Below are 16099 nucleotides of genomic sequence, written 5' to 3' on the forward strand. Positions count from 1 at the left end.
TTCATATTAGTGATTTTTTAAAAATCCTACTACTGAAATACACCTTTTGTTCAATTTGACATTTTATTAGCTTTCCGACAACCTATCTGTAATAGAATCTCAACTAATATATATTGAATTGTGTATTAGAATGTTTAACAACACTGAGAGACAAGGTGGGTGAGGGAATATCTTGTATTGCACCAACTTCTATGTAAACTCCAAAGCTTGTCTCTTGGCCATCAGAAGATCCAGTACAGGATATTCCCTCGTCTCTCTAACATCCTGCGCCCAACCTAGGACACTAATGCAAACATAAAATAATCGTCACTTTAGATGATCTGATAACCCACTTTAATATTTTGCACGTAAACAATAACAGCTACTTAATCAGCTTAAGCAGTACTGGATAGGAAGCAGAAGCAATACACCATCGCATTTATAAACTGTTCTTTCACTAGTTTCCTTCTGCGGGGAAGCTGGTGTGCAGATATCAGTAACAACAAACATTCACACGCTCTTCTGCTGTTGCATTGGATGGCCCTGTTGCTTGTGTCCATTGCTTATTTGTGAATTTTAAAAACAAAACTCCGTAATAATGGTCCCAATCTTGGTTCCATTGAAATTAATGGCAAAGCACTACTGATTTCATAACAGGAATATTTTCCAGAGATACACGTTCACATTGCTAGTATAAAATTCGTAATTTGTAAAGGTTTCTGAATCTGTGTTTTCGCACTTCCTCTACTGGTGGGAATTAGAATGGGATAATTAATTTGGGTGTATACTTCGAAAGTAAAATTAGACGGGAAAAGTTACTCACATTCCTCATAGTGTGAGGGATCTAATTAAAATCTAAATAAAATATCAGAATGCAAAGCTGCCTATTCTAGTACTGTTATGAATAAAGGCATTCCTCTGTGATTCAGCATTGCTCGATCACTTCAGTACAGAAACCAATTAATCAACTTGCGTATTTTGAATCATGTTACGAGAGGGGTTTAGTACCATTCACAGAAACAACACTAGTTTATCTAAGAATTTTAATATGCTGAATACATTTCCCCACCCCCCCCCAGTGATGATGATGATTATACAACATACGCGCCTGCTGCTTCATCTGTCCAGGGAGATTCTCTTGGTGGATAATAAGGAATGTAGAGGTTCTTTAGGTCATAGTGGGTATTTTTATAATTTGGGTTTTTTTAATCTAAACACCAGAATTCTCCCAGTTCAGTCCCTTACTTAAAATTACACAAACACCTCTTTAATGTTCACGTACATATGTCTCCCTTCGAGCTAATGGGAAATAGTCGCTCTCCAGAGGTAAGCTGTTAGCTCCATAAGAAGCTAATATTCTTCAGTTCACCTGAAGGGACTGATTCAATGTATATTGGTATCCAGGGAAAGATTCCCATTAATGTCAGTAAGTGTGGGATTAAGGGCCCATAATCCCGTTACCAGTGCTGAGCAAATGGACCAGCCAGGGTTTTCTGACTGTAACAGAGTAGAGCTAAGGAAAGGTTGCCATCCAATAAACAACATCAGAGTAAAATGCAAGTTCCACTCTTTTAGGGTGCTGAATGGCCTTTTAAGTAAACATTGAAAGCATTCAGCAGCTTGCAGGACAGGCTCCTTAAACAGTACATACTGCATACAAACTTCCGAGAAAGCTATTTATTATGATTGTGCTATGCATGTATTTATTTCTTAATAATGCAATATATAATCCGGGGAAAATATTGATGGTGGCTCATCGACATGTCCTACTCTAGATTCTAGAGTCAAGGGCTTCTAGCAGTAATACAGCTTATTTAACATCTTTCGAGGAATCGCATAGATGTCACAATAAATGAAGGGCTTAATTAAAAACCAATTGACGTGGCGGGAGGAGACGCTCATTTATTTCCACCACTTTGAGTCACGCCCTAATGGCTACACTTGCAACTGATGCTTTTTTGTGTGACAATGTGTATTTCTTAAAAATGTATTTGTGCTGGGAAATTGTTGCCTTATTGACAGCAATCAGGCTGCCTACAAGACTATGGGATTCTTTTCATTGATGTTAACAGGGAATTAGATCAGGCTCATGGTCCTGCCTGCTTTCTGAAAAGGTACCCCATACTATTCGGTTATAAGGTGGATAAATCCTAGACAACACACACTCACTGGAGTGCTACCAGCTGGGGGTTGCAGGCAGGCAGGACGCCTCCTACACACAGTGCTACCTTACCAACCCCTAGTTTGTTTTCTTTATGAGCTTTGTTTGAATTTGTTTGAACAAGAGTTCTTCCTTCTTAAAACTTTTGAAGCGATGTTTGTCTGAAGTGCTTTTCAATAAAATGTTTTTTAAAAAAAGGGGTTGTAACACAATAAGCGAAAATCTGGCCCTTGCCGGCCACTGCAGCTATTTAGCAGCTCTCTATAAACGGAATCTGACCGTATCCAAGCTGAGTATAAATCTGTTCGTGCAGAAGTGGGTTATCTTTCTCTGCACACTCTGTGCTTAGACTGGAACCAAGCAGCCCAGCTGTTTTCTACCACAGCCACTGAACCTTCCCTCCCAGCCAGCGCAGTCCCTGCTCGCCCCGCAAGAGACCAACAAGGCTGCAGCTGCCTGGCGGATGGGTCACCGGTTGCCGTAGAAAGACCTGTGGAATCCTGGCTTCACTGAAGTTAACAGAAAAATGTCCATTGACTGCAGTGGGGCCAGCATTTCATGCGGTGCCCGTGGCTGAGCCGGGCAGCGCTGTTAGCCCCGCAGGGAGCTGGCCACCCGCGCGGGCCCTATGCCTGGGGCGGAGCGGCATTCCCTGCAGGCTGGGCTCGGAGGTAGCTGACCACTTGCTGATGCCCGCTCTCTACAGCGAGGTCAATGGGGAGGCGGCCCGATTTGTCCCCTAGATCCAAGCGAGCCCCGCCGCGGTGCAGCGCCACAAGGGTGTTCAGGAAACCTTCTCGCGCTGCATCGTGCACTGGGAGGGAGCCAGTGCGCGGGTCCGGGCGGTTGGGATCAGCTCCTCTCTGCAGCAGCAGCTCCGCCACCTGGGTGTTTCCCATCATCATGACCTGTGGGGAAGAAGCCGTCAGTGAGCCTAGATCGATTCAGGGTTCAGTCATTGCAAGAATCTCGTTTGGTCTAATGGGGATTTTATCTGAGTTAAGGGCAGAGTCTGAGCCGCATTACGCTGTCTATGCGTTGCTCTGGTTTTACATCGCGTAATGGAGCCCAGAATCCGGTCGCTTGACTTTGGAATTACACTTGTGTTCCAAGGAGGTAAATCTCCAGGCTGATACCCGAGCCCTGTCGCTGTCCGTGGCAGAACTGCCATTAGCTTCAGTAGGGCAGGCTTCCTAGGGTTTTGTATATTTCGCTACTTGTAAACGGTGCATAGCTCTTGAACTGCACAAATACATATTTCAAATCCGTATGTATGACAGTATTTTCTGTAAACACTTCATATTAAACATTTGAAAAGGTAAACCTTAAAAAGCGTTTACCTAGTGCAACTCAAGAGCAAAATACACGTCCCTAAGACCTCTCGCTCGGTAGAGATGTTTTTTTTTATTGCACCCATTTTTATATTTGATAAATGTGATGGCGAGTTTTATTTTTTATCAAGGTAATTTATGCGGACATAACCTTCATTTACATGTGATTGAGAGAAACGAACTGTTCTTTGAAAAACTTTCTCTGCGGAGTGGACTAGGAGACTGTACAAGAAAACTAATTCATAATAAAATTAACTGCGTAGAAGAAAAGTCTTTCATATGAGAGATTTCCATTGCAAATTAATGCGCAAGGAATGGACGACAGAACTGGAGGGCTGTTTTTGTCTTGTTTTGGGTTTCCTTTTATGATTTAAAACTCTTGGCCTGGGTTTAATACAGCTTGATTAATACTGCAGCAAACTTAAATATTAAGTGTTTAAAATATGTTCATGTGTATTCCGCTTCACATGCACAATCAAACAAATATAGTTACTTTAATAGCCTTTAAATGCGTAGTAAAATGCATTTGAAGTTTCACTATATTAAATGTGTCCAAATTTCAATTTATTTTAGCCAATAATCTCTGTGGGCAAGATAAATAGAAAGTGGGTTAAAGGATGTCCTTTTCAAAGAAAAAAAAGGAATAAAAATTCATCACAGAAATATCTGAGCAACATTTCTATCAAATGTAATTGAGCACAGACAGAACCTATGCAAATTGGTCTGAGAGTCAGCCATTTTAAGGGTAGCAAAAAAGGGGAAGGTGTTTTAGTGATTTTTTTTTCCAGTTATCCACATATATGGATGAGTTTCCTTTCCACATATGTGGATATAAATTACACACACACACACACACAGAGCAATAACAACTCATCCACCGATGTGGATAACTTTATGGTTTTTTTTTAAATGAAGTTCAGTTTTCCTTTTTCCCCTTGCCATGTTTACTCATTGGAAGTATAATTCTTTTCCCCTATAAACAGTCAAACAAAATGGCAGTCATTCAGAGTCCAGTCATGCTTGCTTAAATGTAATGTGATCTGGCATTTTATATGATCAAAGTATTGTTTGAAATAGTAATTGAAACAAAGTACCATTTCCTAAATATAACTTTTAGGTGGTTTAATGTTCAGAAATGAATGAAGTCGATGAAAAAACATCCAAAATAGTGCTATTTTTAATGTAAACCTTTTTATCAAAACACTCCTGCAGTTTTTTCTCCCTCTAGAATTTAAGGGGTGAAGAATCGAAATGGGGTGCGTATAATTGTGGGATATGAACCATAAAGCAAAGTGGACCGTGTTATAGAAATCGTCTTAGAAATAGTAATTTATCAGTATACATACATACTGAGCTATCCCTTTGCTTGATTGTTCATGTCCCCTGTAATTACATGGTCCTCATTTCGATTCGTTTTGTGGAATATATATACGTTTTAACCCCTAAAAGCGCCATAAAACCGATGAATAGTAATTTTAAACGAGTGGCAATGAATTTTTAAACATCACATCTCTATTTAGCAATCCAGAAGCATAATTCGTTTTTTTTAAGTGGCTTCCAAGCGCTTCCCTTAATAGCCGACTCACGAGGTGCACAAAAACTAGATATTGTTACAAGCCCTGTTTTTACTTATTTGAAGCAGGCTCTACCCCCATAATGCGATCTCCCTTCGAGCCAGCAGCGCTGGAAAACGGATTTTAAAATGCAAAGTCTCTATGGCTCGAGCTCCCCGGTGCCTGTGTTCCCTTCCCGCTGGGCTTCGTGGCCCTGTACCTGAATGGGGGTCCTGCCGAAGGAATTAACAGTATTGGGGTTCATCCCGGCTTCCAGCAGCAGCCGCAGCCTCTGCACGTCCCCCCGAGCCGCGGCGTTAGCCAGCAGGTCCCTCTCGCCGCCTGCAGCTACAGCCCCCGCCTGCATGCCTCAGGGAGCCAGAGAGCTCGCCCCGAGCTCCCCCCCCTCCGCTGCCTTAAATAGCGGCACGGCGGGCGCAACCCAACCTGATATGTTTGCACCGCCTCCCTTTTCTCTACAGTCCCACCCCGCCCCATCCTTCACGGGCACGTGCGTGCAGGGCACCTTCCCCCCCACGCCAGCTATGGGTGACACTGCAGCCCCCAGCCCCGGGAACGATCCCAGGAATAACATGGCTGTCATCCGCCTGCTGCAGGCGCGCTGCCGGCGCAGAGAGATGGCAGGAAAGCCCTGCCCTTGCGCGGGGAGGCGGCGGCTGCAGCGGCCGGGATTGGAAAGTCATCCCTGCCCATCACAGGCGCCATGCCGAGAGACGTCTCCTCCCCCGCTGGAGCTTTCCTCCCCCCTTATGCTTCGTCTCCTTGCACGCCCGCCCTCCTCTCCTCCCAGCCGCGGTGTGTCCCCCGGACTCGCTCACTCCTCCCCCCGCGACTGCCTCCACCCTGAGCCTCCAGTGCTCACCCTCTTCCTGCTCAGGGTGAGCTACGAGGGGCGCCCTGGGGCTCGGCTGACAGCCGGCTACGCGCCGTCTCCTCTACCTTGCACATAACTTTTCCGCTTGACAGCGAATCCGCACACCAAGGCGGTCCCAACCGGTCAAAATCTCTCTCCTGATCTCGCCAGAGCGACCCACGCGTGCTCCCCGGGGAAAACGTCTTGTGATCAGGGAGGTGGACCAAAAAGAAGTGGGTGTGATGGTAGGTGAGGGACAGCGCCCGGCTCTCTGGAGACTCCCTTCTCCCACACCGCTCTGATGGGTAAACCAGGTTTTATGGAGGGCCAGGAGGGCGCAAGATAAAATAACTTGGCTGCTGTCCTCCCTCCATCAGCCAGGGACCCAATCTCCCTCGCTCATGCGGTTACATTACCCCTCATCCGCCTCTCCCACCTCCCAGGCACATGTCCATCTCCTTCAGTCCCCCGCATCCCCTTTACCTGCAACCCCTGTTCTTGATCTCCTTCATCCGCTGTCTGCAGCTAAAACTGCCAGCTGGGCCATCCCCTGGGTCTTTAACCATTTCACCCCTCGGGAGGCTCCCATGTGCACACTCGGTCTTACCGGCTAAAGTTTACATCAACGAGGAGAGGAGGTTCCCAAATTTGGCTGGCAGTGGTGGTTCCATGATACTGTCATGTGACTGTTGTGTTGTCTGCTAACCAGTGATGTTGTATGCATGGCACTTTGGGACTAGGTATTTCTAGTAGAGGTGCTCAGGTTCCCAGGAAAATCCTGGGTTCTTCACCAGCCGCGACCGGTACCATAGATAGCGCAAAATAGACGCAGCACCTGCTCCGGAAAGTGCTGTCAAAGCACTTGTCGTTTCAGTGCCATTTTTTCGGATCATGTCCAATGTCTGGAGAAATACTCACAAAGTGGAGGCAGGAAATGTGAACAACGCTGATTTTATTCACTTTACAGCAGACGTTTCCACGAACAGAGGCATCCGTAGAAGTCTACACGGTTTTATTTTAGATAACCCAGCATGATTGCGCAATCCAAGCCCGGTAACGGTCAAATATAGAAGCTGGTAATAAACTGCTAGACTTACCTGAATATATATTCACCCCAGGGAAATTAACACAGCAGCGTATCTGTGCATGTCACTTAGCGGACAAAGAACAATCGCCATGAATAACATCCCAGCAAGTAATCGCCAGGAAAGCAAAGATGAATAGTAGCTTCTGAAGCTAGTAAGATTTTTCCTGTTTTCACTAGAGGTGAAATCCACCTCCACTGTACGTGCCGAATTCTGCTCTGCAGAGCTCTGAAAACTCACTACATTCAAGCAGCAGAGAGTCCTGTGGCACCTTATAGACTAACAGACGTATTGGAGTGTGAGCTTTCGTGGGTAAATACCCACTTCGTCAGATGCATGTCGTCCCATGTATCCGACGAAGTGGGTATTCTTCACCCACGAAAGCTCAGGATCCAGTACGTCTGTTAGTCTATAAGGTGCCACAGGACTCTTCGCTGCTTTTACAGATCCAGGCCATGGCTACGCCTCTGATACTCACTACATTCAGTTACAACTATATAACAGTCCAAACGAGCATACAACGTAACAGTGAAGTTAATATCCACTTCCCGACCTTTAGTTGTATATTCATATGGTTCTCTTTGGCAGAAACGTCATGTTATAAAACCAGTACGTAGTCAATCTGAGATCACTTGAATTAGATGATCACACAAACGTGGTGTGGTGCCAGTGGAAATGCCCCAGGAAATGAAGGCAGAGCACAAGGCGCCTTGGAATGTTGATACTCTATCCTGGGACTCATCTGAACAAACGTCATGGAGGTGGAAGGCATTACAGCTCATCGCTAATACCGAGAGCCATCCAGAGACGTCGTATCAAAATGCCTTTATGTTGTATGCGCAGACCAAAGCCCTGGCTACAGAGCTGTATGGGCATCACCCTCGAATACTTACTCCGTTGCTTCTTACACCAGCGATCCCATATTGCTCAATGGCAACACTGAGCACGAGAACGCGGGCGGAAGAACCACTGAATGGGCAAGAAGATCAGAATCTCTTTCCCAGCATTTTATAATGTAAGGTTGTCCTCGAGGGGAACCCAATTGGCTCTGCCCGTGGAGAGGTTAGGGTCTTGTGCTCTCTTCCACTTCTGCACGAGCAAGTAGCCATCCTAGGTCTGGGCCTAGCATAGAAGAAATATCCTCTCCCTCAACCCCGCAGAAGCCTCTCCCTGGTGGGCTGCAGGGAGAGGCAGCATGTTGGGTTCATCTGTGTGTTCTTCCTTCACATACGCCTGGATGAAACCAGTAGAAGTTTCGACGCCAGAGTGCGTGTTAACTTATGTTAGCCTCCCCGTGGGGTAGAGTGCCCCTTTAGGAGGCTTGTAGGGGTAATGGCAGGGCACGAGGCAGGCTGCTTTACAACAGAAGTGGGGGCAGAGGGCTCCCGTGGGAACAGGCCTGGGCTCAAGGAAATCCCCTGAGATGGCGGGTTCTGCACCGTCCACGAGAGGCAACCCATGCCCCCACTCGGAAAAGAAGGAATTCTTAAGAAAGGGCTGTTTTCAATTTGCTGAGGGCCGATCTTGCAATGTTAGCGTATCGGGACTGAACACTGCGCCTACATAGAGCTTCAGACTCCAGTCCGTGAAATCCTGGACCCCCACACCCCCAGACAATGGGAGTTTTGCTACGGACTTCAGCTGAAGCCAGGATTTCATTCATTGACTCCAGTGGGGCTTCCCATGAGCGCAGGGATCGGCCTGGGCTTTGTAGGTGAGTGGGAAATCGTTAGGGAAGAAGCACTTAATCACTATAGTGTCTTTGCTGATACTGACTAACCTGAAACCTCTGAAAGCTCATGATGTTTCCTGTGTCCCTTTTCACATTCTGAAAGGCCTCCCTGCTGGTAAATCACACGTTCCTTGTACCAGCACGTTGTAAGACTACATCTGAAGCCGCCTTGTAAAAGTTGTAAGATACGGAACTGAACCATTCCGTTTTGACCTGAATCTTGTGGGCCACACTGCAGCTTTTTAAACATTACAGAACAAATTCTATTGTTTACTCCTCCCCCGCAGCGCAACCCCAGCAAACCTCCTTTTTCTGAGGGTTTTAATTCCACTCATGACAAATTCCAGTGTCATGTTTAAGATCACTTGAGGAGAGAGATGGGAGTTTGTGGATCAGTCAAATAAAAGAAATGCATCGTTATTAACTATTAGTTATTCTCATTCCGCCTCCCTTCACCTCCAGGCTGTAACCAAGTCTTGTGATTTCTTTCTCCATAGGAGTGTGTGTGGGTGTGTATAAAAAGAAAACTTCTTGTTTGTCCCCACATCTGAAATAGTTGTCCACATCTTAATAATTTAGGACAGGAGCCAAAGTTCACTGAAGTCAATAGAAGTTTTTCCACTGCCTTCAATGGACTTTGGATCAAGCCTACCCCACATCACTAGAACTAGTTCCTCTTTAGCCTCCCCGGCTACCTCATCATACCCTGTTCAGTCTGTCCTACGTACAACTTGCTGCCTTGTGATGCTTGCTGTGAACTGTTCTGAAGGACGGTGTATTTTGTGAGTTCACAAGAAATGTATCACTGCAAATGGAATGTAGTAAGATTTTGTTCTGCAAGAAGTTTGTGTTCCATCTAGTGCAGTGGTTCCCAAACTGGGGTTCCTGAAATGTTATGGGGGTTCTTGGGGTGGGGGGAGAATCCCTAATGGTGGACAGAACTGTCCCTAGGGACCCCAGGGCCGCACAGCAGCAGGGAGCCCCTGGACTGGGACTTCAAGAGCTAAGCAGATCAAAGCAAGCATCTCTATCACACTGAGGAGATTTAAACTTAAAAAATGGAAAGGGAGGCGGATATTTTTTTGCTGTTTTTAAAATTAAATAAGCAGCTAGTATTGTTTTAAATTTATTATGAAGAACAAGTTGAAGCTGCCTTGTTTGCCTGGACTGCTCAAGACCTGAATGTTTGCCTAGGAGAAACTCTTTGAGTTGGCTTCTTAAATGTCTTCATGCTGTTTCACATCTGATACTCCTTGATGAAACATAGGAGCCTTGTCTTATAACAGGTTTATTCAAAGTGATACGACCCACGAAAGTGAGCTCTTGGAAGAGTGCTACCCTTTTCATAATGTAATAACAATACTGTAATGATTAATAATAGTGTGTAATAAGCATGTCATAATACCAAATTTTATATTTCCAAGATCAGTGCTTTTATAATTTATACTCAGGTAAAGGAGAAAATCCCTGAAAATATTCACTTTTAGGAGGGGGTTCACGAGACTAGATGTTTTAGTGAAAGGGGTTCACAGGTTGTTAAAGTTTGGGAACCACTGATCTAGTGGCTGTGCATCAAGGAGAGAAGAAATAGTGATTGAGTCAAGCCATCAGGGACATGCTGAGGACAGTATTGATAATGATAAAACATAGCTCTTATATCCGTTGTAGTACAGAGAAAAAACAGCAGGATGTAGAGGCCAAATGTTTGGAAATCAAGAGGTAGTTCAGGTTATTGACAAGGAAGGGGACTAGAGGATGTAGTAATGCTGCTATCTGTTTCTGAGAGGTCTATGTGCTGTCACTGTACCTGGAGACTGTCAAGTATCTTTTTGTTTTCTTTTCCCCCTGAGTGAAATCCACTCCTATGAAGAAGGCCATCAGGAGGCCTAGGCACAACAGAAGACTTGCTTAGGCCTTGTTTCTTGTGGTTCATAAGCTATGTGCAGTTCCTCTACTTTTCACCTTCTGCTAGAACTACTGCACAGAATGATGTAATCCTGATGTTGTTCTCTCACAGAAACAGTGCTTCAAAGTTACAAGATTGCACTTCCTCCCCCCCCATCTTACCAAGGCCTAAATTAATAATACTAAATACCCAAACCACACAGCTCTGACCTACTTTAAAATTATTTTGCCATAACAAGAGTATTTAGGAACAAATTACAAGAGGGTGAATGGTAGCAGAGATATAGATTTTAACATTTTAAACTACCCACCTACCATGTTGTTATGCTCATAAACGTGACTATAAAAACAAAACTATCTTAATCAAAGCATCTGCTGCCTGAGTCAGATACTTAATCAAATAACTGCTTGGTTTGGGGAGGGGGGAGAAAAGAAGGCTTGGAGCCTGCAAAAATGCTAGTAGCCCCATTGAACGAAAGGTACAATACACGAGCATAAAATTATTCAGGTGACAAAGTAATTTTCAGGGTTGTGGCCTTAGTTTGTACTCCTGCTAACTCTGCAGGGACAATGGGCAGAAAGCTGATCCCATTTCTACCCTGAATTTTCGCTAGTAACTCCCATGGCGCTACTGTGAATTTTTTACCGGTATGAAAAACTCCGCTAAAGGCAACAAAGTTACCCTGCATTTTCTCTAGTGGGAATGAAATCAGTCAAGCCCTAATGCTAGTGGATGTGCACAGTCTGATGCTCATCTCTGATTTTACAGTATAGTGGGCAACTATACAATTGATTTGTATAAAGGGGAAAAATGAGACTAATAAAAATGAAACTATAGCTGGTCGGAATCAGTGCCCAGATCCTACGGTGATTAAACTCTGTTTAGATACAGTAATTAGATTAAGGAAGTACAATTCTGAAGTTTAGTTCCTTAATCTTTTCTGTTTGTAATAGAAAAGGGTGCGATGGCTACAGAAATACTAAGAAAACGCAGCTGAGCAAGATAAAAACAAAACAAACGTTTGCTTGCTGCAGTAGCAAATCCAGGAGGCCCCAGAAACTTTAGAGCTACCCGTTATCCGAATTAGCAGTACACAAATTTACAAGGGGATGGCTTTAGAAGATGCTCTTGTGTATATAGAGCACGGTGCTATTTCATATCAGACAAAGGGAATTGGCGTAGGAGTTGTGGTCGCAGCCCTGATATGTAGGCACATGGCAAAGAGAGGATCCCAGTCACTGTCAGGCAAAAAGTGTATCTTGAAAATGGATGTCCACAAACATGTCATGTTTCCTTATCTGAGCCCAGCTTCTCACTCAGAGAGGGAAGAGCTCCAAGTCTGGCACGTTTACAATACCAGGCAAGTTCCACTGGATCCTTCTGGTATCTTTGTGACAGGTCCACATTTTTCATCCCTACTGGGGTGGGAATGGGCTGCACAAATGGCGGCTTATTTTAAAGTTCTGCAAAATGCATCGACCTATCATGCTAATATAAAGTAAATACTCGTAAAAGCCTTTATAAACCAAGAAATTGATACGGCACTCGGGTGCCCTGCATATATTTGGCCCAATCAGAAGAGAAAAGCCTTATTGCATGGGAACTGACACAGCCACAAAACTGCAGATCAGCACCAAACAAGATAGCAGAAAAAAGGTTCCGAGAACCCTGCTAATATTTTTTCTACATCGTCAGTTTTCAACCTTTTCCACCCATGACCTCAAAACTATCCCCTTTTTCCTTCTGCACCCCTTTAAATCCATTCACGCTTCCCTCAGAAATCCAGAACCTAGCATACCTTGTGCTGTTTCAGTCAAGCAGCTCGCATATACCAGCAAGAACCAGAAAATAATATCTGAGATGACCACAATATTGCCGAACAAGTGCTGACCACAGAATTATATTTGATTAACCTAGTTACTGCAGCTGATTACTGCTGGAAAAAATATTTTGTTGAAGGGGAAGGGATAAAAAGAGAATTATACTTTTTATATGAAGGCTTACTTTCTGTAGAAAATTTCCCATAAACAATTTAGCAACCCCAATTAACTGGTCTAAGGGTTTTATTTTTCTGCCTCTCTCTAAAGTGCACTGAAAAAATCATTTTGAATAACGATGAAAACAGACCTAACTGGAAGCTGCAATTATACAAAGTTAAACTATTTTGGTTATACTCCAAACAGAAAACAACCTATTTTAATATTTAAAGTGTCTTCACTTACCAGCAAAGTGATATATATATTTTTGGCTGTGATAGGTGAACATGCAAATAAGGAAAAAATGTGCCCCCCATTAACAATGGAGAATTGAAATATTTTTTCTCTGCTGTTTTCTAATATAGCAATATATTAGGTCAGTGTTTAACTGGATGGATAGGTCATGGTTTTGTGATAACGTAGTACGTAAGGGCTTCCTCAGTCTCTGAATGAGTGACTGAAAGGGTGGATTTAGCTTGTATGGAAATAGCCTGACTAATTTTAATAAATCTAAAAAGAACCACGGTAGAGGAGAACTTTGGTAGAGCTCTAATAAGAATACAGTACAAGCAGGTGAATGGCAATTGTTGGACCAGGGATGCTATGTAACTATCTCAGAGCACTTTACAAACATATACTGAATTAAGCCTCAGCACATCCGGCAAAGCTCGAATGTAAATGTAGAAGCAGAGAAACTGAGGCAAAGGGAGATTGTGCCTTGTCCAAGGTCGCATAAAAGGTAGGTGACATAACCAGGAAAAAAACTCTTGGTCTCCTGATCCTATGGTTTAACCAATGCCAGAAAATGCTCTCTGTATTTTACTAATAGTTTCATTTACTGTAGTGTATTTTCTAGGTTTACTGTAACAATACAGTAGTTTTATTTGAAAGATGGGTTCTGGCCCATTACGATATTCAAGAATCTCACGCTGGCTGCGGGTTAATCAGAATTCAGGATGTCTTAATAGCATTTTATAATATTATTTACTGCTTTTAAATCAATAAACTACTTATGTGCCAAATTAAAACAAATGTCCCAAGTTTTAGCACAAATCCTACATGATTGCATACAAAATAAGTAACTTTCTGCCTACTTTCCATTTACATTAATGTACGCAGGATTTGCTGTACAATATAATCAGCCATTTTGTAAACTTCGGGGTCTAGCTGGTTCGGTAGCTGCTCTTCGGAGCAGTTCCATGGCACTGCTCCAGAGAGTTAGAGCTGAAGGGTTGGGCCCTGTGTTATTTCTTTTCAGTAGGTTCATCGCTTTTTATTTCCTCCTGGATCTTTCACTTTCTGATAAAACAACCAAATTAGATACGCATAAATATTGTCACTTTTTAGATTCATTCAAATCCAGATGGGGAAAGGGCAAAGATCAGTGCAGCTGCTGTATTTTCCAGTGAATGTGTCCTGTTCTGCCCTCAGACACACACACCCTGTACCCTCAGCAAGGGCTATGCATGCTGCTGCCTACGATCTGGGCCCTTAATTGTTTCTCTTTTTTCCGAGATTCACTTTACTCTTTTCCCAGGCTTATTATTCTTTATTTTAATATTATTATATTGTATAGAACAGCCATGATAGGGCCGCAGGGGGAATTCCAAGTTTTATAGCCTCAGTCACAACACAGCTTGGCCTTCCAAGAGCAAAACAATCATGTTTTGAATACCTTAGTGAACTTTTTTAGTACTAATTTGCTGTTTAATTTTTGTTTTTAATTAAATTATATAAAAATAGTTCTTCTGGGGCTCAGAAATATCGAGCAAAACGCTTCTGGCCAGAGCAGGGCTTCTGACCCTGAATTCAGTGGCTTAAAGACAGTCAATCTTTTCAGAATCAGTCCCATATTTTGGTATTTATGCTTTTCAGGTTAATCACAGACGTGATGTTGATGAGGATATTTTTTTTACTACTTATTATCCCTGCGGTTGAAGTAAGGAGGCCCATCATCTAGTTTTAAATATGAATATTTAAAGATAATGATGTACACTGCATAATTGCTCTTGATCAAAACCTTCCCTGTACATTGGCCTAACCAGCGCTCTGTATTCCAGCAGCAGTATAGAATTATTTACTGCTCCAAACACTCTGATTATATATATTTTAAATCTCCTAACCAGGGCCCCTCTTGTTTCAATTTTTTTTAAAAAGTGTGGGTTTTATGCCCGGTGATACCGGTCTTGGCACTTCCTCTGAGACTACAGAAATCGTGTTCTTTCTCAGTTTAACATTGCTGCACATTTTATAATCCACAGACAATCCACAGAAATACTTTATGCTTATTGTGTATTCAATAAATCATAAACAACAAGGCCTAAACTGCACTGTACAGGTCCAAACAGACACTGCAAGGGCCAGTTTTGAAGTCCCAATTCAGTGGGAGTTTTGCCTGAAGTGCTTGAATTTTGTCTGAGCGAGCCCCTCAGGATCCTTTAGATATGACTTAACTCTATGAACTAATAATCAAAGTTACCTTAGTTTTGGATGTTTATACAATAACAATAAAAATATATAAAACCAGGCCAATAGATTTCACTGTTAAAAACAACACACTGAAAAGGCAAACATGCTGACTTTCCTATCTGGCTATTCGCAGAATAGTGGGGTATGCGTCATCGGCCATTTTCTCCCTCCAAAATATTTTTGGTGCCTACTCGTGAGAACGTCGGTCTCCAATTGTAATACTTGATGGTGATTATAGATGCACCTTCATTACTCTAGAAAAATCTCCTGCTGTATCGAATTGGAACAACCACAGTGCCATAATGATGAAGCAATAGTTTGTGGACGTTTATTACAAAGTCTGCTGCTGTACGCTAAAGACTATTTATAGGGGGCCAAACTAGTGCACCCTTAAATATGGGACCATCTTGGGCCATCAGTCTGTAAGCAGTAGTTCCTGAAATCAATCGGAAAAAGAAATGACCCAAGTAAGAGTACCCGCATGACTGGCTGTCTCTACACACAGTACCCAGTACCCAGCAGGTTACTAGGGTGAAGCCAGTGTCTGGTTTTGCCTGGCTCCGCTGAAGTGGATGACAATTTTGCCATTGACCTCCCTGGGGACAGAATTTCACCTCCAGTCTCAAGAGTGGCACCTTCCATCCCCACCCCTCTCTGAGGTTGGTTCCTACCTGTTCTCAGCGGGGTGACCAGGCTCAGCCCGCCTGCTGCAGCGCTTCCTGACAGTCACCACGAGGGAAAGGCGAAGGGGCCTGGATCTTGGATAAGCCTTGAACAAGCCTTGGATGATCTTGAGCAAAACAGCCCTGACGCGTGGGAGGTTTCTCGAGCGCTTAAATCGGACGGTGCATTTTATTCTCATGCCCATGCTGGCTGGGGCGCTCCTGCCAGCGCGCAGCGGTTTGGGGAGAGCACCCTGCGGGGCTCAGGTTAGCAAAAGCCCATGCAGGGCACAAGGAGCGGGAAATCCATTCCCCCCCCACCCCCCCACCCCCAATGCTTTAGCTACAGATACCCCTATAGGCAGGTCCAG

General features: G+C 43.7%; 1 protein-coding gene across 1 annotated transcript; it reads right to left on the reverse strand.

The window, feature by feature from the left end:
• Positions 1–316: 316 nt before the first annotated feature.
• Positions 317–5400, reverse strand: LOC127046336 (cyclin-dependent kinase 4 inhibitor B-like). The gene is made up of 2 exons (XM_050943243.1): positions 5245–5400; positions 317–3048 (listed from the first exon to the last, which is right to left on the reverse strand). Exons 1-2 carry the CDS (start codon positions 5389–5391, stop codon positions 2767–2769), a joined length of 429 nt encoding a protein of 142 aa, XP_050799200.1. The 5' UTR covers positions 5392–5400; the 3' UTR covers positions 317–2766.
• Between the last annotated feature and the right edge of the window lie 10699 nt (positions 5401–16099).

Source organism: Gopherus flavomarginatus, chromosome 3, assembly GCF_025201925.1.
Source record: "Gopherus flavomarginatus isolate rGopFla2 chromosome 3, rGopFla2.mat.asm, whole genome shotgun sequence".
In the NCBI taxonomy this organism is placed as follows: domain Eukaryota; kingdom Metazoa; phylum Chordata; order Testudines; family Testudinidae; genus Gopherus; species Gopherus flavomarginatus.

Excerpts from the sequence above, each read along its gene's own strand:
- LOC127046336 (XM_050943243.1), bottom strand. The coding sequence starts at position 5,391 with ATGCAGGCGGGGGCTGTAGCTGCAGGCGGCGAGAGGGACCTGCTGGCT. Across the intron at positions 3,049-5,244 it reads TCGGCAGGACCCCCATTCAG|GTCATGATGATGGGAAACAC; the intron begins GTACAGGGCCAC and ends TCTTCCCCACAG.